The sequence below is a fragment of the Cervus elaphus genome, chromosome 11 (genome assembly GCF_910594005.1).
Source record: "Cervus elaphus chromosome 11, mCerEla1.1, whole genome shotgun sequence".
Lineage (NCBI taxonomy): Eukaryota > Metazoa > Chordata > Mammalia > Artiodactyla > Cervidae > Cervus > Cervus elaphus.
The window spans coordinates 30716901-30744550 of NC_057825.1; the positions used below are offsets into that span (position 1 = coordinate 30716901).

At 51.9% G+C, this 27650-nt stretch overlaps 1 protein-coding gene across 6 annotated transcripts in view; it reads left to right on the forward strand.

The window, feature by feature from the left end:
• Nucleotides 1–27650, forward strand: part of KLHL29 (kelch like family member 29) — a 326752-nt gene that overhangs the window by 246392 nt on the left and 52710 nt on the right. For all 6 annotated transcript variants that reach the window (XM_043917266.1, XM_043917268.1, XM_043917263.1 and 3 more), the window contains 2 exons: nt 9915–10056; nt 11736–12248. In XM_043917266.1, the coding sequence (XP_043773201.1) occupies nt 9915–10056; nt 11736–12248 (655 nt within the window). The remainder of the gene's footprint in view (nt 1–9914; nt 10057–11735; nt 12249–27650) is intronic.

Here is a 27650-nt window from a genome sequence, read left to right on the forward strand (position 1 = left end):
CACATCAGAAAAAACAAAACAAAACTATGAAAGAGGATAGCACCCAAAAGGACCTGAGAGAAGGAAGGGGCCAGAACAACACCAAGTGTGAGCTCTCAAGTGCATCCTCCATGGAGAACTGGCAAGAGAAGGGGTCAGTGAGCAATAAGACAACCAGGAAAAGCACCGCTACAGGAAACCCAAGGGAAGTGGTTCCAGAAGGAAGGAGGAGGAAGCTGGTGTTAGGGATCAGAGAGAGAACACGAGGAGATGCCACTGGGCTTGGCATCAGGAGGTGACTGTCCATTGAAAGGGGATGGTTTTGGGACCTCCCTGGTGGTCTAGTCATTAAGAATCCACCTTCCAGTGCAGGGGACATGGGTTCAATCCCTGGTTGGGGACCTAAGATCCCACATGCTGTGGGGCAACGAAGCCTGTGTGCTGCAACTACTCAGCCTTCTGGCTGCAACTAGAGAGAAGTCTGTGATCCCACAGGCTGAAACTAAGACCCAATGCAGCCAAATAAATAAATATATTTTAAAAGGGGAGGAAGTTATTTTACTGAAGTGTAGGGCTGGGAAGAGGTAAGGGAGTGAAAACTGAGGGATGACTGGAATGAGTACCAGGTGTCCTGAATCCCAAGGAGGGGATAACCACAAAAGGGGATGGGGAAGGCAGATGGATGCTAAAATGGCAGGTGAAGTGGTAAATAAGGATCTTTTAGTGCTTGTGATGGAAAGCCAAGGGGAAGGGGCTGATGGAAAGGGAGGGAGAGGCGGTGTAGATGCTGAAGCAAGAGGAGATGTGAAGGGAGGCCATGTACTGACAGCTTTGGAGAAGGGTGGAGGTGTCAGTTTGTGCTGCCCTGGTCTGAGATGGAAAAACTGGCCTCATTGGAGGGGCCAGGACCTCACTGGCAGGGGTTGGCAGAACACATTGGTGGGCCAGAGTCTAGGGGGTCTGACTGAGTGGGAGAGGTGATAGAAGGCTAGCTTCTGATTCAGAAGGGCTAGGGCAGGGGACCCCAAAATGTGGCTCTTTAACAAGTCTACCAGCTGAAGCAGTCCATGGACTTCACTTCGGGAGGGCAAGGACAGTCCTGATGTTCAAGTTCACTGGCTTCCTGGCCCCAGGGTGTTGTCAGAGCAGGAGGCCCACTCGGGCTGGACACAGTGGGGGAAGGAGAAGCCATGGCTGGCATACCTGCGGACACCAGAGGAAGGATTCTAAGGGCAACCCCCACAGGGTGGTGTGGACACGGCCTTGATATGACTAAACCCATTTATGGAGCTGTCAACCACAGCAGCAGCGGTCTGGAGAGAGGTACCGAGGAGCACTCTGACCATCACACAGTACTGCTGAGGGACTTAGGACAGAACAGACCTGGGTTTGCGCCCAAGCTGGGCAGGCTCTGCTGTCCCTGGAGTTCTCTGGCCCTTCTTACTCTCATCTGTAAAATGAACGTGAGAACACAGATTTCCTCAGGAAGAACTCACATCATGTCCATGCCTGGCGTGTAGGGTATGTGTTAGTGTTAGTTGCTCAGTGGTGTTCGACTGTTTGCAATTCCATGGACTGTAGCCCATCAGGCTCCTCTGTCCAGGAGATTCTCCAGGCAGGAATACTGGAGTGGGTTCCTATTTCATACTGCAGGAGATCTTCCTGACCCCAGGGATTGAACCCAGGTCTCCTGCATTGCAGATTCCTTACCCTCTGAGCCACCAGGAGGCACTCAATAAATGTGATCCAAGCCATTATGGTTGATTGGATCCTCAGGGTGGTCCAGCAAGAGACAGAGGGCACAGGAAGCAGTTGATGGTTTCAACGTAAAGTATTTTCCTGTGATCACAAGGCCAGGTTACAGTCTGACCACTGGCCTCTGCAGTTCTGTCTCCACCCCAGCACAAGGATGCCCTCACCCCAGTGCCCCCAGGGTGGCAACCTCCTTTCTCAGCTCCCTTCCCCCTTCCCCCATGACGTCCTCTGCCCCCACCCAGCTCCTGGCAGCAACGCTTGCCCTCCAGAGACATCATCATATTCAGTAATATGATTGGAATCTGAATATATATTTAAAATGACAAGTTTGAAATTAAAATTTAAATAAAGAATTACTTTTCTGTAAGTTGCTCCGAAAGCAGTAATTTAGCAGCAAATTGATAGAGAAAGGTAAGCACTGGTCCTTTAAACCATCGTGCAGTTTCCGGCATGCGAGCCAGAAGTGTCTCAATTTAACACATCATTGGTTAGTATTATTAGAAATTTCATCGGGCCCCAGAGCGCATTATGGCGCTGCTCTGAGGGGGGTGCCAAGGGCACAGCCTGGGTTCAGGGGGCCAGAGAGGGCAATCTGGTTAATGAGGGCAGGAGGGGTTCAGGAGAGCCTCCTCTGGCCCCAAAAGGGAATTTAACTGCGATTATTTTCTTGTTTGTAGTGTGGTAGCAATCTCGAAATGAGAACTGAGAGACTCATAAGTGTCATTTGCTCTTCCCAGAGGTCACCAACTTATAGCATTGGTATCTGTCAATGTGTTTTTCTGACCTCTTGAAACCTAGGCTGTGAACAGCAATCCATGAAAACAGTGTCACCTGTCTGGCTCCCATGAGCCGCATAAGCAAACCTATCCCAGTTGTGACCTGCCCAGAGGCACCAGCCCTTAAGTTACCCACACTGGGGCATAGGGGTCTGGGAACTTGAACATTAAGACTGCTGTTGCCTCCACCAGAGTAAGGTTAACAGACCACATCACCTGGAAGGCTTTAGGGGGCCACATTTGAGGGTCCTTCAGCCCAGACCTACGGAATCAGAAGCTCTGAAGGTGGGATCCAGAGGCCCGCATTCTCAACCCCACCACAAGCAGGATCTTCCTACACCTACTCGTATAAGTCAGAGGGCCCCTGCCATCAAGGTGGTCGATGCTCTACCTGTCTGATCTTAGGAGCGGTGCTCTCATAAATAATCTGCAAGTCCTAGAAAGCCAGCCATCTAGGTCTAAACCCCTGAACTGTAATCTAAAAAATTCAGACACTAAATTCTCCCTCCCCTACCCCCAGCCTGAATTTCTACCATTAAGTAAGGATTGTCTTCCTGAGCACCTTTATAGTTCGAGGGCCCCTGGGAAGTTCCCAACACCCCAGTCTGAATAAGTTTACCAAAAACCAGTCTCCATCAGTCCCCACCGGTGGACCTGGGCACCATGAAGGCCCTAAATGCCTTGCAGGGGGAGGGATGCTGAAAAGGAGGTAAAATGTCCACTCTTTGCCGGGAGCAGGCTGCCCAGCCATGCTGGGTCCTGGAGCTGGTTGTCAGTGGGAGGTGATTCCCAGGACAACCTGGGCTTGGTGCTCAGGGATGCCTGAGTGTTCACATCTGCTAGCAGCCTGTGGGAACCCACAAGAGGAGCCGGAGGACCCTCCAGAGGGAGAAGGAGAAGGAAATGAGAGCATTCGTCACTGCTGCTGGGCCCAGGACACCAGACTCGTGTGTGCTTCCAGACCCATGTGCCTCTGCCACCACCACTGCAGAGCGTGAACTCAGAGCTGGGCTGGCTTCCTCATACCGCCCAGCACCCCCAGACCGAAATCACACCCCAGGGTGTCTGAGCAGCCAGGCACAAGCCTATGCTCCAGCCCCAAGGGAAGCTGGCAGAGCATGTGTTCTGGCTTCCACCTCAAGATGGGGGCATGATGGGGGTGTTCAAAAGGCAGGGAAAAAAAAGAAAGAGTCAAAGGCCCATTGCAGGGCTCAGGCCATATCAGCAGTCTCTTGTCAGAAGGGGCCCTAGAGTTCAGAACCAGGGGTTGTATGGGTGTCTCACCAAAGACTCTCTTTCCCAAATTAGGTGAGAATTATGGGGAGCCATAATTCTCCAGTCATAATTCTGCCTGGAGAATCCCAGGGACGGCGGAACCTGGTGGGCTGCCGTCTGTGGGGTCGCACAGAGTCGGACATGACTGAAGCGACTTAGCAGCAGAAGCAGCAGCAGCATGAGATAAAAGGGCTTCCCAGGTGGCACTAGAGGTAAAGAACCCGCCTGCCAAGGCAGGAGACATAAGAGAGGCAGGTTGGATCCCTGAACAAACCTGGAAGATCAGGAAGATCCAGGAAGATCCTGACTCTAGAAGAAGGTCAGGAAGATCCCTTGGAGCTAGAAATGGCAACCCACTCCAGTATTCGTGCCTGGAGAATCCCATGGACAGAGGAGCCTGGTGGGTTACAGTCCATGGGGTCACAAAGAGTCCGACATGACTGAAGCGACTTAGCACGTGAGGTTAAAAGCGCGGCTGTGGGTGAAGCCCGGAGCGTGGCCAGCTGCGGGCTTCCCACGACTATCCGCCCTGCCGCTCCTGTTTTCACTAAGGCCATTTCCACCCCCAGTCCCCGCCCGGCTGGGGTGCACCTTGGCATCCAGTGGTGCTTCAGGCCAAGAGGGATTAAACACTGGAGTGTTGTCTGAGGGATAAAAGCGAGGTGAGGGCTGGGGGACGCTGGGCTCCCCTGGGGGAACAGTCTCACTGCTGTGAAGATGGGGCGGCTGTTCTCAGGGACGCTCAGCAGATGGCAGTCCCTGCCCGCGCTGTCAGAACACGCAAGCGACAGGAGCGTCGAGACTCACAGGTTCCCGTCTGTGGAGGCAGGTTCGTGGGCAGGAGCAGGACTTGGACACTGGTAGTGTCATTCCTCCGGGAGGAAGCCCTCATGAGCCCCCAGAAGTGGCCCCTGGAGCTCTATCCACTGTACCCAGACTGCAAACGCACCTGCAGCTCTGGGCTCCTTTGGTGGCAAAGTTAGCCAAAATCGTCGGCCTTGTTGAATCCCTCCTAGTTTTCGTGGTCCAACATCAGCTCTCCCTAACTTCTGGGCTTCACTGGTTCACCCCCTCCTGATGTCCTTGGGTGAACAGTGGGAAAAGCTGAGTTTCAGCTTCTCCCCCAGCCCCACGGGGGCAGAAGTCAACCTCAGCCCCCACATCTCCTATCATACTCAGGCATTGGGCCACGAGGTCAGCAGATTGGGGCATTAGACCTTCCAAGCAGCAGCCAGGGCAAGTGTTGGGGTCATAGCACACGAGGCCCCCACAGTCTGGAAACATCTCCCCAGTGAAATGTCCCAGGGTCTCCCGCTCTAAGCCATTTCACGTCTCTTTTCTGTTACTCCCGTTATTCCCTCTCCCAAAGTGTAGGCCAGGCCATACCTACATGCACTTGTGAATCAACAGTGATGAACACTCCTACTGTTGGCCAGCACTGAAGCTCAGAGACCCTGCCTTCCCTGGGCACCTACACCAGGCCAGCAGGAGCTGGGCCGGGCACCATGCGGATCCCTGCCACTCTGGAGCCCACCTGCCAGTGCAGATCAGTACAGGCCCTGAAGGGCAGCATTTGGAGGCTGTGACCATCAAGTGCACGGGGCAAGGGGTGGGAACAAGTGAGGCGAGGCAAGGCCCCAGGGAGTCCCATTCCGTCATCTTTCAAGCTTCCTTGACCACCTGGGATGCTGCTGGCCTCTATGGCACCTTTGGGCAACGCAGAAAAAAGGGTCCCCTTTGGATGGACAGATCAGCAGAGGCAGCCTGTTGAGGCTGTTGCATGTTCACGAGTGTGCAGCCTGGTGAGCAAATGATGTTCCTGGAAGGAAAGGCATAGCTGCCCCTCCAGCAGGTCAGCCCCTTGCCCACCCCCGCTGCCAGGCATCTTCACCACCTGCAGCCTTAAGTGGAGCAAGGGCCCCAGGGCAGCTCTGTAGGCAATGTGTAACTGGTTCTCCCCAAGCTAGAAGAGCACAACCCAGGGACCTGGGGGAGGGGAGGGGGGCTTGTCGCAGGTGGAGGTTCCCAGCTCCCTGACCAACGGGCGCCTCAGCCCTCAACGCCCCTCACAGAGGGCTGCATCCTTAAAGGATGGGGGTCCTCAGTGTTCTTCAGCCACTGAAAGAAGCAGGATGCTGTCAGCCACTGTAAAAATGTGACCTTTGAAAATTTACAAGAGCTCAGGGTTTAAAAGCTGCTGCGTTAATGATGCATCCTATTAGCATCTCATTAAAGAGAAGCAGAAAGAAGCCTGCTTGGCCAATGATGGGCAGAGAGGGCCACGTGGAGGCGCCAGGCAGGAGGAGGGCTCTCCTCGCCTGCCTCTGTGCCGAGGGCCATCATGTCACGGGAGCAAGGCCAGGAACACTGGGGAAAGGTCGGCGATGTCCTCGGTTATGGCAGTGGGAGGGGGAGAGGGGAGGCTTCCTCACCCTGCCTTCCTCTCCCCCCACCCTCACCCAGGCTGTTCTCCTGGCACTGTCTGTGCCTTCTTGGGGTGGAGCCCCCTGGCGACGAGAAGTGAAACTCAAGGAGGCCTGGCCTTTGGAGTTCAGAGCTGGAGGTGCAGACCCATACATGGTCCCCCAGAAACCTCTAGAGCCTGGGGACCTCGAGTCTACCTTGGGCCTGGAGCCCCCCTGCAGGAGGACGGGGCTCCAGTCAGCCAAGCTGACTCACATCACCAGCTGCCACATTCTTCATCACCTGGGCGTCCAGCCGCCTCCGCAAAGAGCACCACCCGTGTGTATTTTTCTGGAGGGAGTGAAGGAGGGAATGTTCATTTATTCAATAAAATAAATAAAAAGTCCTGAACTGCACATTGCTCATAGCTTCAGAAGTTGCTACTGCCAAGCAGAATGAGTGTCCTTATTTATCTTTCCTAAAGAAAAGAAAAAAAAAAATAGGCTGTTTTCCTTCTCCAGCACAACCTCTTTCTTGTAGGTTGAACTCGCTTGTGAGAGTCGTGAAAGACACAGGCAGACAGCAGGCCTGTTGTAGCCACAGCTCAATTGTGCCAGTGCCCTGGGCCCGCCCCTGCACCCCCAGCTTCCTTCGGGAGTGCGTCTTGGGTCACAGATTGTGTAGCGGGGAGCAGACCCCCAAGGGCACGGCTGAGTCTCAGACACTGCGTGTCCCCGGTGCCTTGGGCAGGGCCGACCACAGAGCAGGGGCCCAGTTAACTGAAGAGCAAACCAAACTGCCAGCAAAGGCACAAGCGACCAGCAGGAACTCCTGAAGATTCACAGTCTGGTTGCCCACTCCCTGGTGGCTCAGATGGTAAAGAATCTGCCTGCAATGCAGGAGAACCAGGTTTGATCACTGGCTCGGGAAGATCCATTGGAGAAAGGAATAGCAACCCATTGCAGTATTCTTGCCTGGAGAATTCCAAGGACAGAGGACCCAGGAGGGTTATAGTCCATGGGGTCGCAAAGACCTGACTGAGTGACTTTCACTTTTTCACTTACCCACTCTCAAGGAGGAGACCCCAACCACCCTTCCTGGCAGCAGTGGCAGCCTCTAAGGACCAGGCCCAGGGCTCCAGGTCCACAAAGCCCTTCCCCATCCCGTCGAGTTAACCAGGCTGGGGCCATGGATACTGATTCATTAGAGGACAAAGGGCGGCTGCAGGAGGACCTGGAAAACCAAACCTGCCTCTAGCCTGGGTGGCCTCCAAGAATTCCAGGCCGCATGGAGGGGCTGTGGCGCCCCCTACTGGCAGAAAGAGTTGTTGTATTGCCAGTGAAGGAGGGGACTGGTGAGAGGGCCTGGGGACTCCACATTCAAACTTCAACCCAAAAACAGGGCCCCAAACAGGACACCACACTGGCTTCTCCCCCCCACCCCCCGCCCTGGTCCAGATGCCTCTTATTATGAGGGGAGCAACCTCTGCACCTCTGAGCCCACGGCACCCCCAGAGCCTGGAAACAGACGGGGTGCTGCAGACAGGACACGCGGGAAAGCCCTCTATATAAAGACGCTGCAGATGCCAAGCTATTGTTTCCTAAATTCCCTGACTATTGGTGAGGGCGGCTAAATCCCCAAGCCCCTCGCCTATCCTAAGCTCCCATCTGTCCCGCAGACAGAAATGGGGCAGAGGCCTTCCTCTGATAAGGAAGCTTGTCCGCAGAATTGTTCCTCCCTCGGGAGATTCACTCTTTTCCTTTGTTTCCTGCGCTGTTCACAGAAGCGAAGCATCTGAAATGCAGCCCAGAGATAAAGTGCTGCCTAATGCAATTAGCTCAGCGCAGCCTACGGTCCTAATAGGATGCGCTCCGCTCCTCCCAGCAGGCCCTGATGCAGGCGCTGTTTGTCATCTGCATTAGGCATCAGAGCCCGGCTAAGTCCGTCCACCCTCCCACCTGCCAGGACTCATCCCGGCTTCCTGGCGAGGAGAGTCCCGCTGCTCAGAGATGCCCAGAAGGGGGCGCTGCCTCCCTCCACCCCGCCAGCTGGGTCACTGAGTCAGCTTCCAGCAGGAGTCCAGAGCGCTGTGGCCTCACTGAGAGAGGCCTGCAGGTGCACCTGGAGGCCCCTTTGGCTTTCTGTGACTGTCCCCAGTGGGTGACTGTCTGCCCACACCCCACCTCACACTTTACCCCCAACCTGGCTGGGCTCTGGCTACCCTCAAACAAGCTCTGGTCAGTCCTCCTGGAACTATCTTGTTGAGACTCACCCCTCACGTCCCAGTACGGGACTCTCCAACGTGTCTTTTGGATTTTTTTTTTCTTATTATAAATATTATAATATTATAAATACTGGGAATGGCCATAGTAGAAAATTTGGCAAATACAGAGATGTAGACCTGAAAAATTGATGCTTTTGAACTGTGTTGTTGAAGAAGACTCTTGAGAGTCCCTTGGACTGCAAGGAGATCCAATCAGTCCATCCTAAAGGAGATCAGTCCTGAGTGTTCATTGGAAGGACTGATGCTGAAGCTGAAACTCCAGTACTTTGGCCACCTCATGCGAAGAGTTGACTCATTGGAAAAGACCCTGATGCTGAGAGGGATTGAGGGCAGGAGGAGAAGGGGACGACAGAGGATGAGATGGCTGGATGGCATCAACAATTCGATAGACATGAGTTTGAGTGGACTCTGGGAGTTGGTGATGGACAGGGAGGCCTGGCGTGCTGCGATTCATGGGGTCGCAAAGAGTCGGACACGACTGAGCGACTGAACTGAACTGAGGTGTAGACAAAAGAATAAAAGTGTCCTTGAATCCCTTCACCCAAGAATGACATTCCTGAGACTTTTTTTCCATATTAATCCATTCCTGGATTTTTCCCTCCTACACATATTATTTTACCCAGTGAGGTTATACGTGTGTCATTTATGTCCTACTTTTCTCATTCAGCATTATACTGTAAACATTTTGCCATCTCCTTAGGGAGTAAGCATGATTTTTATTGACTATATAATATTCCATGGTAAAGTGATAGCTCAGGGAGACCAATGCTGTCTTAGTGTTTGTTTCTGCCTTGAGGTTGGTTTTCTCATTAAATACATGAATTAGTAAATGAGATCCTGGGGCAGAGAGCCTACCTGCTTTCTGTAGGGAGGAGCTGAGGGTCCCAGAGAAGATGCTCCCTGCCTTCTGGCCTGGTGTCAGGACCTGTGCTGTCCTCCCGGGGCCCCAGTCTCCACCTTTCCACACCTCCTCTGTGGAGTGGGATGCTGGGGGCCTTGGAGGCTGGCATGGAGGCAGGATGGGGCCTGGCGATAATGCATCAGAGAGTTGTCCTCTCACAAGTCAGAGGCTGAGCACATGGTGTTCCTGGGCCTGGACTGAGTATACAGTTGGTGCTCAATACCTGCCCATCCGTGGTTGATGCGGTTTATTAATGACCCAAGGACTGAGGGAACTTTACTTCTCACAGTACAAAGCTCTCGTTCCTTTCTGATAGCTCAGGTGATGGGGGAGGCACCAGGTTAGGTTGGGTGTTCCTGGAGGCCAGGAACTTAGCTGAGGCCACAGCTGCTGCTACTGAATAAAGACACCCTGTGCTTCTCTTGAGGGACTGGATGCAGGGCCAGGTCTCTGCCTCTGGAGGACTGCTTGGGGTTTGGGCACCAGGGCAGGACTCTTGCCAGGCGGTGGGTATTCACCCCCCTGCTCTGCTTCTTTCCAGGCCCCCGGCATCTCCAAAGCAGACAATCAGTCCCAGGGACTCACGACCAGCATCCGATGGGGGCAGACACCCATCAATCAGTCCACGCCTTGGGACACTGATGAGCCACCCTCCAAACAGATGAGGGAGAGCGACAATCCAGGTGTGTACTTCAGGGTGGACGGAGACACCTACCCTCCGGCTGGGGCAGGCGGAGGTGTCTGAGACCTTCTGGGTGGCCGAGCTCCTCAGCAGGTCCTGACCAATGGCCTGCAGCGGCCCGGACCTCAGGCTGCATCCAGGACAGGGAGGAGGGGCAGAGGGTGTGTGACTGTGTGTAATTCCCTGGGCTGTGTCTCTATCCCTTTCTCTGTTGCTCAAGAAAATACTGGAAGAATAAGGGAGAGAGAATGACATAGGAGTGACTCTGAATCTGCTTTGAGTTATTTTGGTTAGTCATTCCCAAATCTCACTACTCTGATTCATAAAATTTCCTAAGTCATCCATCCAGTGAGGTCTTGCTTTGCAAACAGTTACATGAGAACTGAGAGGTTCCACTCACTGGGAACTGGGGGTTTACCACCTCCTATAGCATCTCAGGCCTTCTTTGGACAGCTCCAACCATAACAAAAACCTTCCCTGTTATCTCCCATTGATCCCAGGCCTCCCCTTGGGATACACAAAACATATGAGCTTGGCCATTCACACCACAGCCGTACAGATATCTAAAGACCCCCATTCATCCCCCTCCAAGTCTTCTGCAGGAGGAACATGCCCTCAAGCCTAGTCCCTTCACCTTCCTGGGCATTATTCCTCTCTTTGCATCCCTCAGAACCAACACACAGAACACAAGAATGGTCTGCAGTACCTTCTTCACTCAACCCCTCTACCTCGATGATTGCAGCCTTACCTCACTTCTGCTCTGCTGGTAACCACATCACATGCTCTCTCAACAGTAAGACCCCAAAGCTGTCCAGGGGGCTACTCTGTCCATTTCCTCACAGTCTGGCTTAAGCAGCTGGGTGTGGGGGACTCAAGAGCAAGACCATGTCCATATCTTCCTGTATGACTCTTAGCATCTTTTCCTGCTTATATTGCTGACCTGTGCCTAACCCTCCCAACATGATGTCACCTGCAGACTTGGTCATATGTCTTCCATTCCATCATCCAAATAACTGATAGAAAAGGTGAGCACATCACTAGAGACCTCCCTTGATGTCTCCAGCATCCTCTGGGCCATTCACTGGCTCATGAGTCAATCACTTCTGAGGCTCTACCTCTCTATATGTTCACCATGGAGTTATCCAAGGTTTCACCAGCTGTGCTCTGAAGTTCTGATGTGGTTTTCCAGGCTCCCTACCAGTCCTGCAGAGGACTGAGTGTCAGATGGCCCGCCTTATCCTAAAGACATCATATTTGCTCACAGCGACACCACTTCCTATTCTACAGGCTTGGAAACAAGCCCCCTTAGCGGCCCGTTCTAGAATTTTGCTGGCACTGCTTCACGGACACTTGTCAGCTTCTAGTTTTCTCCATCCTCTCTCATTATCAAAATTGGGTGCCTCGTTCTGGGTGTCATCTCATTGCTCACAGCAACTCGGTGAAGTTGGCAGATGAGGAATCTACTCATGGAAGGCTTTGCCTAAGATCACTCAACTAGTGAGGGCCAACCCAGTGGGGCTTCATCTAATCACGGATTCCTAGTCTGTGAGCTCCAAGGACACAGGCTCCTCGTCCACCTCTCTGACCCCAGCACTCGGCCCAGGGCTGGAGGCAGTCGGTCGGTGTCTGCTGAGTGAATTGTGTAACCGGCAGATGACATCTGTTCCATTTCCCTTGCAGGCACAGGGCCGTGGGTGACCACAGTGGCCGCCGGGAGCCAGCCTGCCCTGATTGCACACTCCTATGGAGTGGCCCAGCCTCCCACCTTCAGCCCGGCGGTGAACGTCCAGGCCCCGGTCATCGGGGTGACCCCCTCACTGCCTCCCCACGTGGGGCCCCAGCTCCCGCTGATGCCAGGCCACTACTCACTCCCACAGCCGCCCTCCCAGCCGCTGAGCAGCGTGGTGGTCAACATGCCTGCCCAGGCCCTGTACGCCAGCCCACAGCCCCTGGCTGTCTCCACACTGCCCGGCATCGGGCAGGTGGCCCGCCCGGGACCCACCGCCGTGGGCAACGGCCATATGGCAGGGCCCCTGCTGCCTCCACTGCCGCCGGCCCAGCCGTCTGCCACTCTCCCCAGCGGTGCCCCGGCCACCAATGGGCCCCCCACGTCAGACTCGGCCCACGGGCTGCAGATGCTGCGGACCATTGGCGTGGGAAAGTATGAGTTCACGGACCCCGGGCACCCCAAAGGTAAGTCCTGCTGCCCACACGCTCCCATGTGCCCGCACCTGTGCCCCCGTCTGTGGTCACCACCACAGCACGCACAGGAGCCTGGTTCCTGGTGCCCAGCTCCCCAGCAGTCCTTCACTGCTTCCATCCAGGCTTCAGTGGGGCCTCCCTGCCCGGGACAGCTGGGTCTTAGACTGGGGAGGCAGAGGGGAAGGTGGAGGGCAGGACAAGGAAGGCAGGAAAACGTGGGTGGGCAAGCAGAGGAGGGAGGGGAGAGCCTGCCAAGTCCAGGGCCTTCCGCCTTCAGCCCGACCCTGGCCCATTCTCCCATCTGACCCAAGGCCAGGCCACAGGCAGCATGAGCAGAAATCCTCCTCTTAGGGCCCCCTAGAACAGTCCCTTCGGGGGCCTTCTCCATTTTCCACTCATAAAAACAGTCAGAACATGAATTGGCTGTGTGCCCATTCACCCCCCCCCCCAGAAAAGCACCCACTGCTGTGCGTTGGATGAGAGCAGCTCAGGGGTGTGAAATGAGACCCAGAAGACCCCCCCGGACACCTCCCCGGCCCATCCTGAGGCAGCTGAATGTTTGGTTTCGAGAACCCATGGGGGGTTCTGTGAGACCCCAAGAAAGAGCACCTCCAGCCTTCATTTAACCCCCTTCCCCAGGACCCGTTTTCATTCCAGATCCTTGAGAACAGAGCCGGGGGAGGGAAGACACCAGGATATGGTTCTAGGCTGGGCCCTGGCCCGAGGCTTAGAGCAGAGGGTGTCAGCAAACCAGCCTCACTCTTGACCAGACTTAGGGGTCTGGCAGCCAGCCGGGATGCAGAGCAGCTGGGAGGACCTGGGGCTGCAGCTGAGTCTGGGGTGTCGGAGGAGGGGAGCTTACATACCCCTAGATTCACCCATCCCCTCAAGGTCCACTCAGCTGGGCCTCTGCTACTGCTGAGTGGGAAGGCAGGGCAGCCAGGCCTGGACCCAGGCATGGACAAGAGGATGCATAGTGGGTGGTCTGCTCTGCTGGGCTTCTAGGCTACCTCTGAAAGAGGAGTAGATGGTCTAGGAAGTGTGAACCTCGGGCAAGACGCCTCAGCCTCCCTACTTACGAACTCTGAGATGTGGAGTGGGGCTGCAGACCAGAGTCTTAGCAGAGTAAGGGCTCCAACCAGCCATTCTCTTCCAGCCTGCTCTCCTGAATCTCTATCTTTATCCCTGCGAGCAATTTCCAGACCTTGTCAAGCGTCCCAACAACAAAGCCGTGTCTAGATCTCTGTCGGGTTTAATTCCCAGTCTGATTGAGCCCTGACTGCCCTTGTTTTGGAAATCAGCACTAGTTTTAAATGAGAAAATTACATCTAAATTTTGGTAAACTCTTGCTTTGTTTAAGATCTTTTTTAAAAAATTGACTACATTGTTTTTTGGGTTTTTTTTTTTTTTTATTTGAATTGTTTTGGTTAAGCTCCCTCTCCCTTTGAAAAAAAAAAAAAAAAACTTACCCACAGTTTATATGCCACCAACTGTGACACACGGGGTACTGGGTGTCCGGCTACGCCCAAGGCTGTGCCAAGGCCTGAAACACCACCAGAGTTTCCCTCTTCTCACCGTCAGGTGGGGGGAGGAGTGTGTGTCCACCCCACCCTCACTCCATCCCAGGGAAACTCCTAGGACCGATGAAGTTCTTGCTGCCTTGCCAATTTCAAGCATCCCCCCAGCAAAAGGTGTTGGTTCTGTTCAAAAAGGTAACTGGCCCAGACAGGACCGGTTCCTGGTTTAGGGTTTAACATACCCTGCCCCCTGAAGCTGCCAGGCGTAGGCACATCTGATCACCATTAGGCATCTGAGTTCATAAGATCATGAAGATGTAGGTGGTCAAGGCAGGTCCCTGCTGAGCTCCTGTTCACGCTGGGCCTGCAGGCCCTGCAGAGCCACGCCTATAACAGCATGTGGGGTCAGACAGTGTGAACCATCCTCTATCATGGGCCTGAGCCCATAGACAGGAAGGAGCAAAGAGGGGCCCCTGGTGGGGTTTACTCTTCCTGCCACTATGGTGTGAATTCCATGCCAGGCCTGGGAATGCTGTGGGCCTAGAAAGTGTTCACAGCCCCGCCTTCTGGGGAGCCAACTAGATTCCCCAGCTGGTGACCTGGTGACCTGTCCATCACACCAACTTCCATAGTTCTCCAGTGAACTGGCTGTTTCCCCAGAAATTACATTGAATTCTCTTCTCTATTTACGGCCCTCGTCAGCTGATTTCTCCCCCCGGTATTTGTGGTGAAGAAAGACAATGAAGCCTGCATGCACAAATGCCTCCCAACTCAAGCCTGAGTGGGTTTTTTCTTTCTTTCTTTTTTTTTTAAGGTAATTTCTCCTTTCATTTCTAATCTTAAAAGCCTTTATTGCTAAAGCTATAATTTATCTGTCAGATCTAATGTCAAACAACTGCATATTTTTTAAAATAAGAAACCCGAATTTTGAAACCAAATCTTCGAAACTTGCTACGTGAGAATCATCTTCCTGACAAGCCCACGTGGGTTTGGATTTGGGTCACTTTTAATTTTGCCCCTAGGGATTTTACATCTCCGAAGTCCAATTGATTTCACACTCCTAAATGACAGGCAGCTGGCTCTGAGCAGGAACCAAGAGGCCCCACATGAGAGCATCAACACTAGTCAGAACTCTACTTTAAAAAAAAAGAACTTTCCTTTTCTCCTGTTCTCTGTCTGAAAGCTTGCCGGGCATTATAATAAGATCCACCATAGAACTCCTTGAGATCTAGCTCATTAAAGTCCCGCGATTTTTCCTACTATTGTTTGACATGACAACCTGGTCTCTCACGGAGCCGAGTAATTACGAAAAGATCCCCTCCATGAAGAACAGGTCTTGCCAGCCAAAAGGATGGGCCACTGGTATTTTTAGACTTCATTAGTGCCCTGATTTTAAATTTCACATTTTGTTTCTTGTAATTATCTTCCCATCGACTGAGTTGAAATTTCAGTTGGGGCTCTGTTAGTGTGCCTTCCCAGAAAGGGCGTTGGGGCTTTCATTTAAAACTTAACCAGTTGAAAAATACAGGTGATGGGGAAATGTTTTTTGATTTGCAATAGGTCAAGCGATTGTCCCTCATCTCTGACTAGAGAAGCCGGTTTGCATGCAGCTCCCTGTAATGAATGTTATTTCAATGCATTGTGTGCCTATAGATTTTTTCTTAAGAAACTTGAGATAAACCTCCTTTCTTTCTCAAAGAACAATTTGGGGTGGGAGGAATCTGTAGAATTTCTTTTCTTTTTTTTCTAAGATTATATATTGAAAGCTAATTAAATTGTATGTGTGCAAAGTGATAAGGGGGGATGAAGATTTAGTTCTACTCAAATCCTTTTAGAAAATACCTGAGTCGTTTGTTGGTCTTGTTGCGTTGCACCCCTGGGCTGATCCATGGGCAGAGGTGGTGACCAGCAGCAGAACTTGTGAACCCGCAAAGTCCAGTGTCACATGAACCCAGCTATGTGTGTGTCACTGCAGAGCAGGCTACTGTTGTCATTCTTTCTAGCCCCTGCCTTCTTCCATGAAGGACTTTTGGTGGCCAGGAGGGTGACCAGAGACCCCCTGAAAGCCCCAGACACTGGACCTAGTGGTGAGCTGCAGAAAGGCTATTGTATTTTCATCTGCGTGTCCAGGGAGAGAAAAGCCAGGCTGCAACTATCCCCTCTGGCTTCTGGACCAAAAAGCAAAGTCCAAGTTGACCAGAAGTGAAGAAACTTATCTCTTTTGACTTTAGATTTCATAGGCCCTGGGTGAAGGGCCATGAGGGTTCTCAGGGCTGGGGAGACCTATAGTAGGTGTGTGGGCAGCCCCTCCCTATGGGTTTTGCATCTCCTCTGTTTCACCCTTGTCGCTGAACCTCCACGCCATGGAGCTCTGTCTATCCTCTGCCACCTTCTATTTGGACAGCAGTTGCCCCAGCCTCCCAAGGGGCAAAAACAGGATCCAGGAAAGGGACTTGGAGGCAGAGTGGACAGCTGTGTGACTGAAGCAAGACTTCTAACCTCCCTGAGCCTTGCTTGCCTCATCTTGAAAATGGGATGACAGTACCACAATCATCAGGCAGAGAGGAGAAGTGAATGAGACCACAGGCTTGACCGTACAGAGCACTGTGCCCACTTACCACCAACCCAGTTGCTCCTGCTGACACAGGCCCCAGGTTTGGGGATTTTAGCAGAGAGAGAAGCTGGCAAAGACACAGAAAGCAGGGCCCCCGCCCTAGTGCAGAGGAGATGGAAGAAGCCCAAGCTTGTTCACGGGGCTGCCAGCCCCTGGTCAAGCTGCTTAACAGGAATGCGGTGTCCCCATCCCTAAAAGGGAGTGGGATGAGTCATCTTCCTCACCCCCAGCCCTGGCATTCAGCATCAATCTCATCTCTCCCTGCTCCAGCCTCTGACACACCAGGGCAACCCACTCCCTTAATATAGATTCTAGAAGAAGCCAGGGATGCAGGATAAAGCTGTCTGCCCACACATGCTTAGCCCAGAGGCACAAATATCCCAACTGACATCACCTTGCCACAGACCTGCTCTTCCTATCTCTGTCTCAGAAATGATACCTTGAATCCATGCAGGAATTCAGAGTCCAAACCCATGGTCTTCCTTATGCCCTTAGGCACTGAGTTTGGAAACTCCTTTGATTCTGCCTCCTCTAAATTTGTCCTCTCCTCTCAGTCTCCACGCCCACCTTTCAGGCCAACATCACTCCAGGCCTGCATCAATGGCCTCAACAGTACAACCCCTCCGTCCAGGGTCCATGCTGCCGCCAGAGTGATCATTTCAAAGCACAGGTCTGGTTCTGTTACTCCCTGCCAAATGCCTCCAACGGCCCCACTGCTCTCAGGACAGAGCCCAACCCTTGACACGGTGCTCCAGCATCCAGCTCCTGCCTGCCTGCCTCCCAGCTTCATCTCTTACCATCTCTCATCACTCTGCTAGCAGGCTGCCCTGTAGCCATTCTGTGGTCTGGGTTCTCTCCTGTCCAGCTCTGCTCTGGGCCTTGGCTGAGCACTTATGATACAGTTTGCCTGTTCCTGGGTCATTCTCCCAACTAGACTGTGAGGTCCTGGGTTGGGGGCCGGCACAGACTCCAACCCATTCCACCCGTTTCCAAGCCAGTACCTGGCGCTAAACAATGAAGAGTTAGAGGAATGAAGGCATAGAGCCCTGGGGTGGGAATTATCCAGCGAGGTCCTGTGACTTCTCTGCCGCTGCCTCCTCCCTTTGTATGGTGAAAACAGGTTAGTACTTGAGGGTCATGGCATGTAGGGAAGTCTATGTTAGACTTCGTTCTGTAGCTTCCTGGTACCCCCCATACCTGCCCCATGCTTCTGAGAACAGAAGTCCATCTATTTCAAAGCTCCTCCTGTAGCCAAGCACCTCCACCAAAATATTAATCCTTACCCCAGAGCATATGGGAGCTGAAACTCTGCCTTGAAGATGAAGAAACTGTTCTTCATCTGTAAAAGGGGGATAAAAAATAGAATCTGCTTCTTATGATTGTGAGGAGTAAGCGATTTATTTTACATAAAGCCCTTAGGATAGTGCCCAGCCCTTCATAATTACATATAAAAGTCTTTGCTATGATTCTCTTTACTCCTGGTACAGGGCCATCCTTCAGTGTCCGTGGCCTTTTAGGAACCCAGGGGAATGTGAGAAAGTAAAGACCATTTTGCCTTCCAGAGTCTTAGGAGATTACATTAACATCATGATGTTTGAAGCACCTAGTTCCCAGAGGTCCACTTTGTACAAGAGAAAATTGCCTTCTCTCATTGCAACATTTTACAATCCCCTACCATCACCATAACAACCAGAAGGAACCAGCCCATTGCTGGAAACCTCCTCCTAATTCCAGGAGCTATTTGTCTTGGGAGGACTTCTCCTAATGACCCACAGGGGCTCTCAGCGTCCTTTGACCTTCAGCTTGATATTGGGGGTGCCCAAGGCACTGCAGGGGTCCTCCCCAATGGCCATATCAATAGATGGGACAAATAGAATTATGTCACTCCTGCAGACAAAACAACTAAGGCTGTAGGTGAAGGGGGGTGAGGAGCATGTGGCTGGCAGCGTGAAAGGTGGCCAGGAGCCCAGGTTCTGCACCAGACTGCTTGGGTGGAATTCAAATTCCACTACCCACTAACCCAATGAACTTGGCTAGAAACCTGGTATCTCTAAGCCTCTAAGTTATCTGTAACACAGATATAATAACAGTGCCATCTTCTTAGACCTGCTTTAAGGATTTAACAATGTATGTAGAGCCCAAACACGGTGCTTGGCACATAGTATGCTTACAATAATGTTAGCTGTTGTTATTACTGCCGCTACTATAAATTTAAAGAATGCTGGGCGGTGAGGCAGGGAATACTGTCTGAAGCACCTTTGGCTCAGGATCTCCATTATTTTTAAAGCAAGGTTGTCCAAAATAATCTCCCAGCTCTGACTGACACAACACTCAACACAGACCTGGAACCAAACCCACAGTCCTGCCATCATGACAACTTTCCCCTTTCCAGCTCCCACCCCAACACACACGCTCCCCCAGGAAATAAGTGTCTCAGAGCCTATGAAATCTGAAAGTCCATCTCATCTCCATGAGGCCTTTCTTCCTCTCCCAGCCTGCCACAGAAGGCCTTCCTGCCTTCACCGGGCTCTGTCCTCAAGGGGTTTGTGAATCATTAATTGGAGGATTGTCCAGGGCTTAACGGTTTTGTTAACAGATCATTTGACAATAAATGAACCAGGCAAGTGGAAAATGCAGCACAGCGGTCAGACCACCCAGCGACGGTGTCATGCTTGGAGCAGGCGGTGGGCCCTGAGCCCCGGTCTGTGTTTGTCCCTCTTGGGGCCCCACCGCTCAACAGGGCACAGGCAGAGCAATGTGCCCAGGGCCCCTTCTCAGTAAGCCCGGAGTGGGACATGGGCTTTCAGCCCCAAATCTCCACTGAGCATCTTCCAGTTCAGAAATCCCACTCTGGCCCTAACTGTCTGACAGGCAGGGCCAGAGGAGTCCAGACAGCGACTGGAATGGGGTGGTGGGGGAGGCTCTTCAAGTGGGATCGCAGGGAGGAAACATTTCCATTCCCGGGATTTCAGAAAATGACGGTGATCCACAGCAGGAAGCCAGCTGCCAGGGTCCCAAGCCCTGTCTTCTCTCAGAAGCTGTGACCCAAGCAGACACCAAGCAGGACTGACCACTAGGTTCTGCATCCCTGACACTCAGAAGCCACTGACAGGCTCAAGCCCTGTTACTTCCCTCCCTACTGCACCACGAGGTGTTTAATGAGCAAGTAGGGGGCTTCCCCAGTGGCTCGGTGGTAAAGACTCGGATTTGATCCCTGGGTCGCAAAGATCCCCTGGAGAAGGAAATGGCAACCCTCTCCAGCATTCTGGGGAATGCCATGTACAGAGAAGCCTGGCAGGCTACAGTCCATGGGGTCGCGAAAGAGTCAGACAGGACTTAGCGACTGAACAACAACAATGTGTGTGTAGTATTAGGCACCTACTGTGTGCAGAGTCCACACTTGGCTTCTCCCAGGCACAAGAGGCACACCCCGTGCAGGTCTCGGCTCCTGTGATCATGTCCACGAGGTTTCAAACACCATGTTGGGTGCTAGGAGGGATGGAGGTCTCCCTGGAAGACCCTGAATTCCACTTGCAGGGGGGCGGGGGGGTCAGTAATAAGAGCTAAGGGGCTGGAAAAGAGAGGTCAGTGTGGACTGAGCCTTTAAAGGCAGTTGAAATGATTCAGAGGAGGCAAGTGAAAGGCAGGTAGTTCCACAGACACCAGCTCTTAGGAAGAAGGCCTGAGATAAGCGCCAGGGACCCAGAATCATGACTTCAGTTCCACAGAGTTTTACACACACACACACACACACACACACACACACACACACACAAATGGTCCTCAACACCCATCCTGATCAAGGACAGGTTCAACTAGTGGTTTATGCTGATTTACACCCATGCAATTCATTCTCTGAACCCTTGACATATAAGGTCCAGAAAGCCTGGGCTTTGCTCGGGCTTCCCAGTAGTTCTCTTTACCTCTGCCCATCAGTGATGGCACAGTAAGAGTCCATGATGTTGGGCAAGTTCAATTCCTCAATCCCCGTGGCCGTTCTGGTCTTACAAGGTGAAGACCTCTTGGTCTTCAGGGGCTTTCCTCTGGGAAGGAAGCACTTCGGGGTCATTAGCTTCCAACTGGGAAATTGATGCACACTCGGGATCCAGGAAGTCTTGGTAAACATTTCTCTCTCCTATCGTAACATACGTTAACGGCAAGTTTCCTGTGGCCTGATCACTATTCAAACAACCAACATGTGCTATCTTGCCAGGAAAGGCATGTCCTGTCAGGCTGACCCTTAGGGCTTTTTAGTTCAGTTTTCAAGGTTAGAGATGAGTTTCAAGAAGGGGTGAGCTGGGCAGGTCTGGCATGCCTGCTGCCTCTTCCCCAGGGATGGGGAGGTAGCAGTACCCCAAGCTGTGAGACTGTGGCACAAACCTGGCTCAACAAAAAATGATTCAGTTACAACTACATTCCATTCAGGAGCATGCTTACTATTCTAGAAATTGAAAATGTGAAAATAATACAAGCATAGTAGGTTAGGAACACAAAACATCATGTCAATTGCTTGAAGAAAACAATGGCCAAAAGGTTGCCATCTATTGAAACTGTTGTCATTGCCTGTTTTCTTAGTGTAACTCTCTTTAAAAATATGTATCTTAGAGGGAAGCCCAAGCATTTTCAGTGCAGCACCAGAATGTTCTTCGCCTTGTAGCTCTCCCTGCAGGGGTTCGGATGACCAAGTACAGCACCGTTGACCGTCTTGTTTTGCCCACTGGCTTCTCACTGCCTTTTCCTCCCCTCTTCCCAGTGACCACTCAATGCTCTCATGGCTCCGTGTCTCAGACCCAGACCTAACACACATCCCAGGCAAACACCTATTAGTTTTTTACCACTTTCGGCAAGACCAATGTCATGGGCTATATGTTAGTCGGATCAGGCTGGCATTACAGAACACTACAGACTGACTCAACAGAAGTTAATTTTCCCACAGTTCTGAAGGTTGAAAATCCAAAATCAGGGTACCCACAGTTTTTCCAGTGAAGCCTCTCTCCTTGGCTTGCAGACAGCCATCCTCTCAGTGTCCACACGTGGCCTTTCCTCTGTGCATGGGCTCCTGGAACCCCTTCTTATAAAGTCATATTGGATTAGAGCCCTATCCTATGCTCTCACTTAACCTTAAATACCTCCTCAAAGGCCCTATCTCTAAATACAGTCACACTGAGGGTTAGGGTTTCAACATAACAATTTAGGGAAGAGGGGCCTTCCAAGGTGGCGTTAGTGGTAAAGAACCTGCCTGCCAATGCAGGAGACGTAAGAGACTCAGGTTAAATCCCTGAGTCAGGAAGATCCCCTGGAGGAGAACATGGCAACCCACTCCAGTATTCTTACCTGGAGAATCCCCATGGACAGAGGAGCCTGGCGGGCTACAGTCCATAGGGTTGCATGGAGCTGGATGTGACTGAAGCAACCTCGCAGCAGCAGGACATGATTCAGTCTATAACAGGCTACATATATCAGTCAAGCTGGCAAATGGGAAGGGTAGCCCCTCACCACAGCAAAGTTACTTACTTGACAGTTACAATGTAACTGCATGTATTTTCCATGCTTGATACTTATTTGAACTTTTTCATCGATTTACTATAATCATTTTTACCAGTTCAAGCCACTCACTCTATTCCTTATCAGCTGAGCACTGTCTGTATTTTCCACCGTTGGAATCATCCATATTTGGGGTTAATTTTTTATTTCCGTAGAACCTTCATGCTGGGAGGGATCTCAGAGCCATCCAGCAGAAGCAAGAATCTGCCCTCCCCCGCTGGGGACTAAGCCACAGCCACTCACAGCTCGATGGTTTATGATGTTAAATGGTCAAGAACTGTCTTCCTGTAACTTCCATGGTCTGCCCTCTGGGCCCATCAGAGCAAAGCTGGCTCCTGTTCTCCATGACAGCCCTTCAGATTTGTGATGGTGGCAGAATTTCCTTTTCTACAAATATCTCCAGTGACCTCAGCAATTCATCCTATGGGTCATTTGGTCCTTTACCATGCTGGGGTCCTCCCTAATCATGCTCCAGCTTGTCAAAGCACCTCTTAAAGGGATACCAGGCAACAGTCACCCCCTTGGTCCTGAGCATCACACTGCACATAGTCTAACTTTTCTATAAGAATCATGATTTATTTGTATAAAACACACTCATACACACCCAGGCACACACTTCAACTTCCAAGTTAAGAGAAAAGAAAAAACAACCTCACAAAAATCCTCCTGTCCACTCCACCAAATCTTTAGGGTCTCTTCCCTCCTCTTCCTCATCAAGGTTGGGGTTATAGATAATTCCTCTTTATAGAGCTCCCCTTTCCTATACCCTTTTGCCCCCAGTCTTGGCCGTAGCATCAAGCTGACCTTTCCACTGAGTTTTCAAAATTATTTCCCCTGAAGACTAGGGGTTAGATGTATCTCAGCCCAGCCTCTCCACACCCACCTCACAGCTATGCTCTCCCCCAAGCGCTCATTGCCTGCCCCTCTTTAGTGGGAATTTACTCCCAAGCAACACTCTATCCCCCTCCTTTCCACCCTCTGCCCCTCCCCCAGGATAGTGAACATCAGCGTAGGATATTATCTTAAAGGTCATTTAGAGTCCCGCCACCCCCTCAGTTACAGATGGGGAAACTGAGGTTCAGAGGTGTCACCAAGCTAGGACAAGGAGCCACCTCTAGCAAATTCCCTGTGACCACCCCCATCCACTAGGAACCTCTGCTGCTAGGCGTTTTCTCTAGAAGCTTCTCTCTCCCTGCAGACTGAACACCACTTACAGTCAGGCCCAGCGTCTGCCTGGATGCACTGGGCTTGAACACTGTGCCTCTCCAGGACCCACCCAGGGGGGTACACACTGCCTGGCACACACAGCCCACAGGAGTGCGGTGCTGGCTGGCAGCTCCACCAGGCCTGAATGAGAGGAAGCGGAGGGACAAGGTACCACATGCTTAAAGGGGGGAGGGGGGGCCAATCATGATGCCAGCATGGGGGCAAGGTCCGTGGTGGCCCTAGGAATGTGGACTGATGGGGAAGAAACAAGCAGAGGGGCAAATCCTGTAACGTGGGCTCCAGGGCCCTCATCCCATCACTCCCGTGGCTGGGGCTTGTCCTAGAAGTGCCTGCTTAATGTTTCCCTAGGCAGAGCCCCATCCTCCAGGTCTCTACAAACATTGGGTGGTTTGGGGCTTTGCTTTTAACTTGGGGTCTTTCAAAACTGCCGTTATATTGTGGTTATTTTAGTAAGAGCGAAGCTCTTATTTCATTTAAAGAGCGAAGCTCCCTCCAAGAAACATGAACACCTTTAGTGGCCAGCCATGTTGGTCCATTAGAGTCCAGAGAATCTCTAAGAGCCAAAATAGTGGCCCAGTTCACACACCCAGGATGTCTTCCTCTTGTTCAAACCCCAGGACCTTGTTGCCAAGGACCTCAAAGGCCCCTACATTTAGGAACCACCAAGTGGTGACTCTGAAGGCTCTCAGACCATCTGGCCATTTGAACAGACAGCTTTCAGAAATTCTGATTGATGCAAAAATGAATCCTGTCTTTTCAGTCTTTCTTCTATATGGAGATATTCTTTACCTTCCGAGACCCACCAACAGTTATTTACGAGGTGAGGTTCTTTTGGTGTGAGCAGGGACTCCAGGATTCCTAATTTAACGTCATTCATCCCAGAAGGCAGAGAAGTAGACATGTGGCCTCCCTCTGGGTGTTTGCAGTAATGACACCAACCCAGGCGGTAAGGCTGGACCTGCCAAGTGGTCTCAGGCTGTGTGTCAGGGACCACCATTCCCAGGGGCTGGTCCAGTGCTGATAGATGTACCCTTGTCTTCCGGAAGGGCACAGAGTAGGGAGCCAACATTTTACTATCTACTCACTCTGTGTTTATGTAATCCTTGCAGTGGGCCTGTGAGGTAGATCTTGGGTGGAAAATCAAAGTCTGGGTATATAATCAAGACCCAAGCATAAGTGGTAGAACAAGAAGGAAGTCAATCAAAACTACCTGCCTCTGACGCCCACCCCATTCCAACACACCACACCTTGAACCTGTATTGTCACTAGATATGTTTGGAGTAAGGATGGGCAAGTCCCACAGTGGCTGTCTTATGTCTCTAAGAGTCATGCGTCTGATATTTCTCAATATAGACTGATGATTCTTGGGTTCTTTCCTCATCTCCAAAAGTGTCATGTAATGGATGGGTGACTGTATGGGTGGACTTAATTCCCAAAGTTAATCCTTGCGACACAAGGGCATTTTAGGAAAGCCACAGACAGGGCATTCACTGACCACCACCAAAGCCACTGGAGCTTGGAAGTCAGGCAGACTTTCCTGTCGCTACATCTCCCACGCCTTATTCAAAGTATTGCCAGTGCAATAAAGTTAATGGAGCCCGTCATCCTATGAAAGAACCAATTCTGGCCAAAGATGATACATCTTTGAAGTTAACGAGGTCTATTAATTGAGCTTATGCCCTTTTAAATGAGCAAAATTTTTGAAATCTACTAAATAGCAGCACATCCATCTAGATGTAGTTACTGACACCTCATATCTCTGTCCCTGGTGGCTCAGATGGTAAAGAATCTACCTGCACTGCAGGAGACCTGGGTTCAATCCCCGGGTCTGGAAGATCCCCTGGAGAAGGGAATGGCAGCCCATTCTGGTATTCTTCCCTGGAGAATTCCATAGACAGAGGAGCATCATGGGCTGCAGCCTACGGGGTTGCAGAGTTGGACACGATTGAGCGGCTAACACTTTTCATATCTCTGTCACCGATGGACAAGGAGCACCAGGGTAGAGCTCTGGGAACTGGCTTTCAGCCAACATCTAGCACAGCCACCAGCTCCTTGGGAGTTCAACAGATATGTCTGACCAGCCATTCTGGCCTGAATCAGCCCAATACAGCCATGGAGACCAGACAACCATATGGTAAATCGCTCAAAGGAAAAAGCGATCAAACTGAAGCACGCTCTCTTGAAGAGCACCCACCCCAACCCACAGCCTCTGAACCCTTTAGTCCTGGCCTCAGGATTAGGTGGGAGAGCTGCACAGGGCACAGCTAGTCAGCCAGCCCTTCAAAAACAACCACCGCACAGGTGGATCTTGGGCTGGGTGGTCCTCGGGCTCAGGGAAGGGGAGCAGACACCGTTCCCAGGAAGTCGAGACCTGGAACTGGCCGAGCATAAGGACGAGGTCCAGACCGAAGAGGGCCCATCATGCCAGGGCCCCCAGGCCCCTGAACACATACCGACGCTCTATCCAATTTCAGTCTCCCCCCAGCCACCACCGCTAACAGTTGCTGAAGAGCACAAAGTGATACTTGTTGTGCCCACAGAACATCTGCTGAAGGCAAAACTTGTGTTTATAGTTCTTCACTTCAAAAGACTGGCCATGTTATAAAAAGAAAGGGACCATCTGTCCCACTTCTGGACCCCAGCGCCTCTTGGAAAAGATTCTTGTGCAAGAAGACAGTGAGAAGTCAACACTGACTTCAGAAAACTATTTTGAGGCCGGAAAAGAATGGTGCCTCCCCGTCGAGGGGAAATCGAGGCGACAGATGAAAACCGGCTTTGTGGAGGTCAGGAGATGGCAGGCACCGCGGAAGGAGGCGAGCAGTGGCCCCGCTGGCACTGCCCAGATGTGCTGGCTATGCCAAGGGCCAGCTGGGAGGACAGAGGGGTGTGAGGAGAGAGCCAGGGGCCCTGGGGCCCCAGGAGAAGGCAAGAAAAAGTCAGCACCAGTTGGCAGTTACACAAAATCTGAAATCGTCCATATGCATCTATTCACCCCGGCTTGTCCAGCCTTTCTTATCCAAAACGCCCTTTAGGACAGCATCCCTTACTGCATCTTGGGGACCACCTTAGGCTCAATGATTCCCTTCCAGAAGTTGGTAACTGAGGCATTCTTCCAGAGTGCACAAGGGTCCAATCTGCCTGTGAGGCCTGCTGGGCAATTGTCTGCCTTAAGTTCTTGGGCACCAATACGGAAAAGTCACAGAAGAGGCCAGGAAAGGCGGAGCAGGCACTGAGGTGAGCATGAGGTAGGACTTGAGACGAGAGGTCCCCAGCCTCCCAGTCACACTCTCCCAGGCTGGGGGCCCTCCAACCACAGCTCCCCAACAAGGCTCTTCCCTCCCTGTCTCATTGGCTCAAGTCTCAGCTCACTGGCTCTGAAACAGCTCCTTCTCCCTCCCTCCTCCCCACCCCAGGAAAAAGTTGGGTTTCTACAGATTCCAATCTGATTCCAGAAAACCTTGGTCTGTGTACCTCCAGTTTGAGGCTTCTTTTGTTTCAGATCAAAACCTGCTTTCCTTCTGAGGGTCTGTCCCTGGGGAGGACATGGGGAGAGAGGAGCTGGAGGTCAGAAGTGGGGTCCTCTGAGGACGCTCCTTGTTCTCTTCCTGCTTGTCTCTGATGGAGCATCCCCACTGGCTCATCAGGATAAATGAATTGAGAGCTTCGCCTCTGAACTGGAGAAGATTCACACGTTCTCATCCACGGTCTCAAACTTACTGAATTCCCCACCCACCCCACCGACCCCCGACTTGGGCACACACATTTAGATTCCAAGGATGAAGGCAGTTTCTGGAATAGCATATTCAAGGCTCCCAGAATCCTGAAAGGTCACCCTCCTTTTATTCTTGCCTCCTTTTACTTCTTTTCTGTTCTTATTGATTTCTTCGGGCACATAAGAAAACACAGTAGGCAGAGCCTGCTACTTCCATTGAAATAAAGTATTCTGCAGTCAGACCACACACCATAAAGAAATAATTGCAGTCTGTATATATTGCTAATGGACATCTCTCAGCAATTCTCTGTCTCATAAGCTTTAAACACAGACATTAGTATAAATATGCAGAAATCCCCACTCGGGCAAATTACTCTGCATTTCTGAATGGAGGGAAGATTAACCATGTGCTGAAATCTTTGAAGGAGCTCAGCACAGCCAGAAAAAATTCTCTGGCCCTCTCTTGGAGGGAGTTTGGAACTCTGTGAAGCCTCGAGGACAGAGCTGCAGGCCGGGCTGGCTTCTCCTTTCCCCGAGCCCCCCAGCCCCAAGCCTGGGGCTCCCCCGGAGCACTGAGGAGGGAGTGGGCCCCAGCCAGAGCAGCCTCTCCTGAGCTAGTTGGTCACCCTGCTTCTGGAGTGAGAGGCTGAAGATGCATTTTTCTCCCCTGGCCTCTCAGTTGCCTGACAGAAGCCCTCAGGGATCGTCAGGCCTCTGAGGTAAAAGGCCCGTGAGGAGCCCTGAGGAGGTTTATAGAAGCAGCATCAACCCTGGGACAG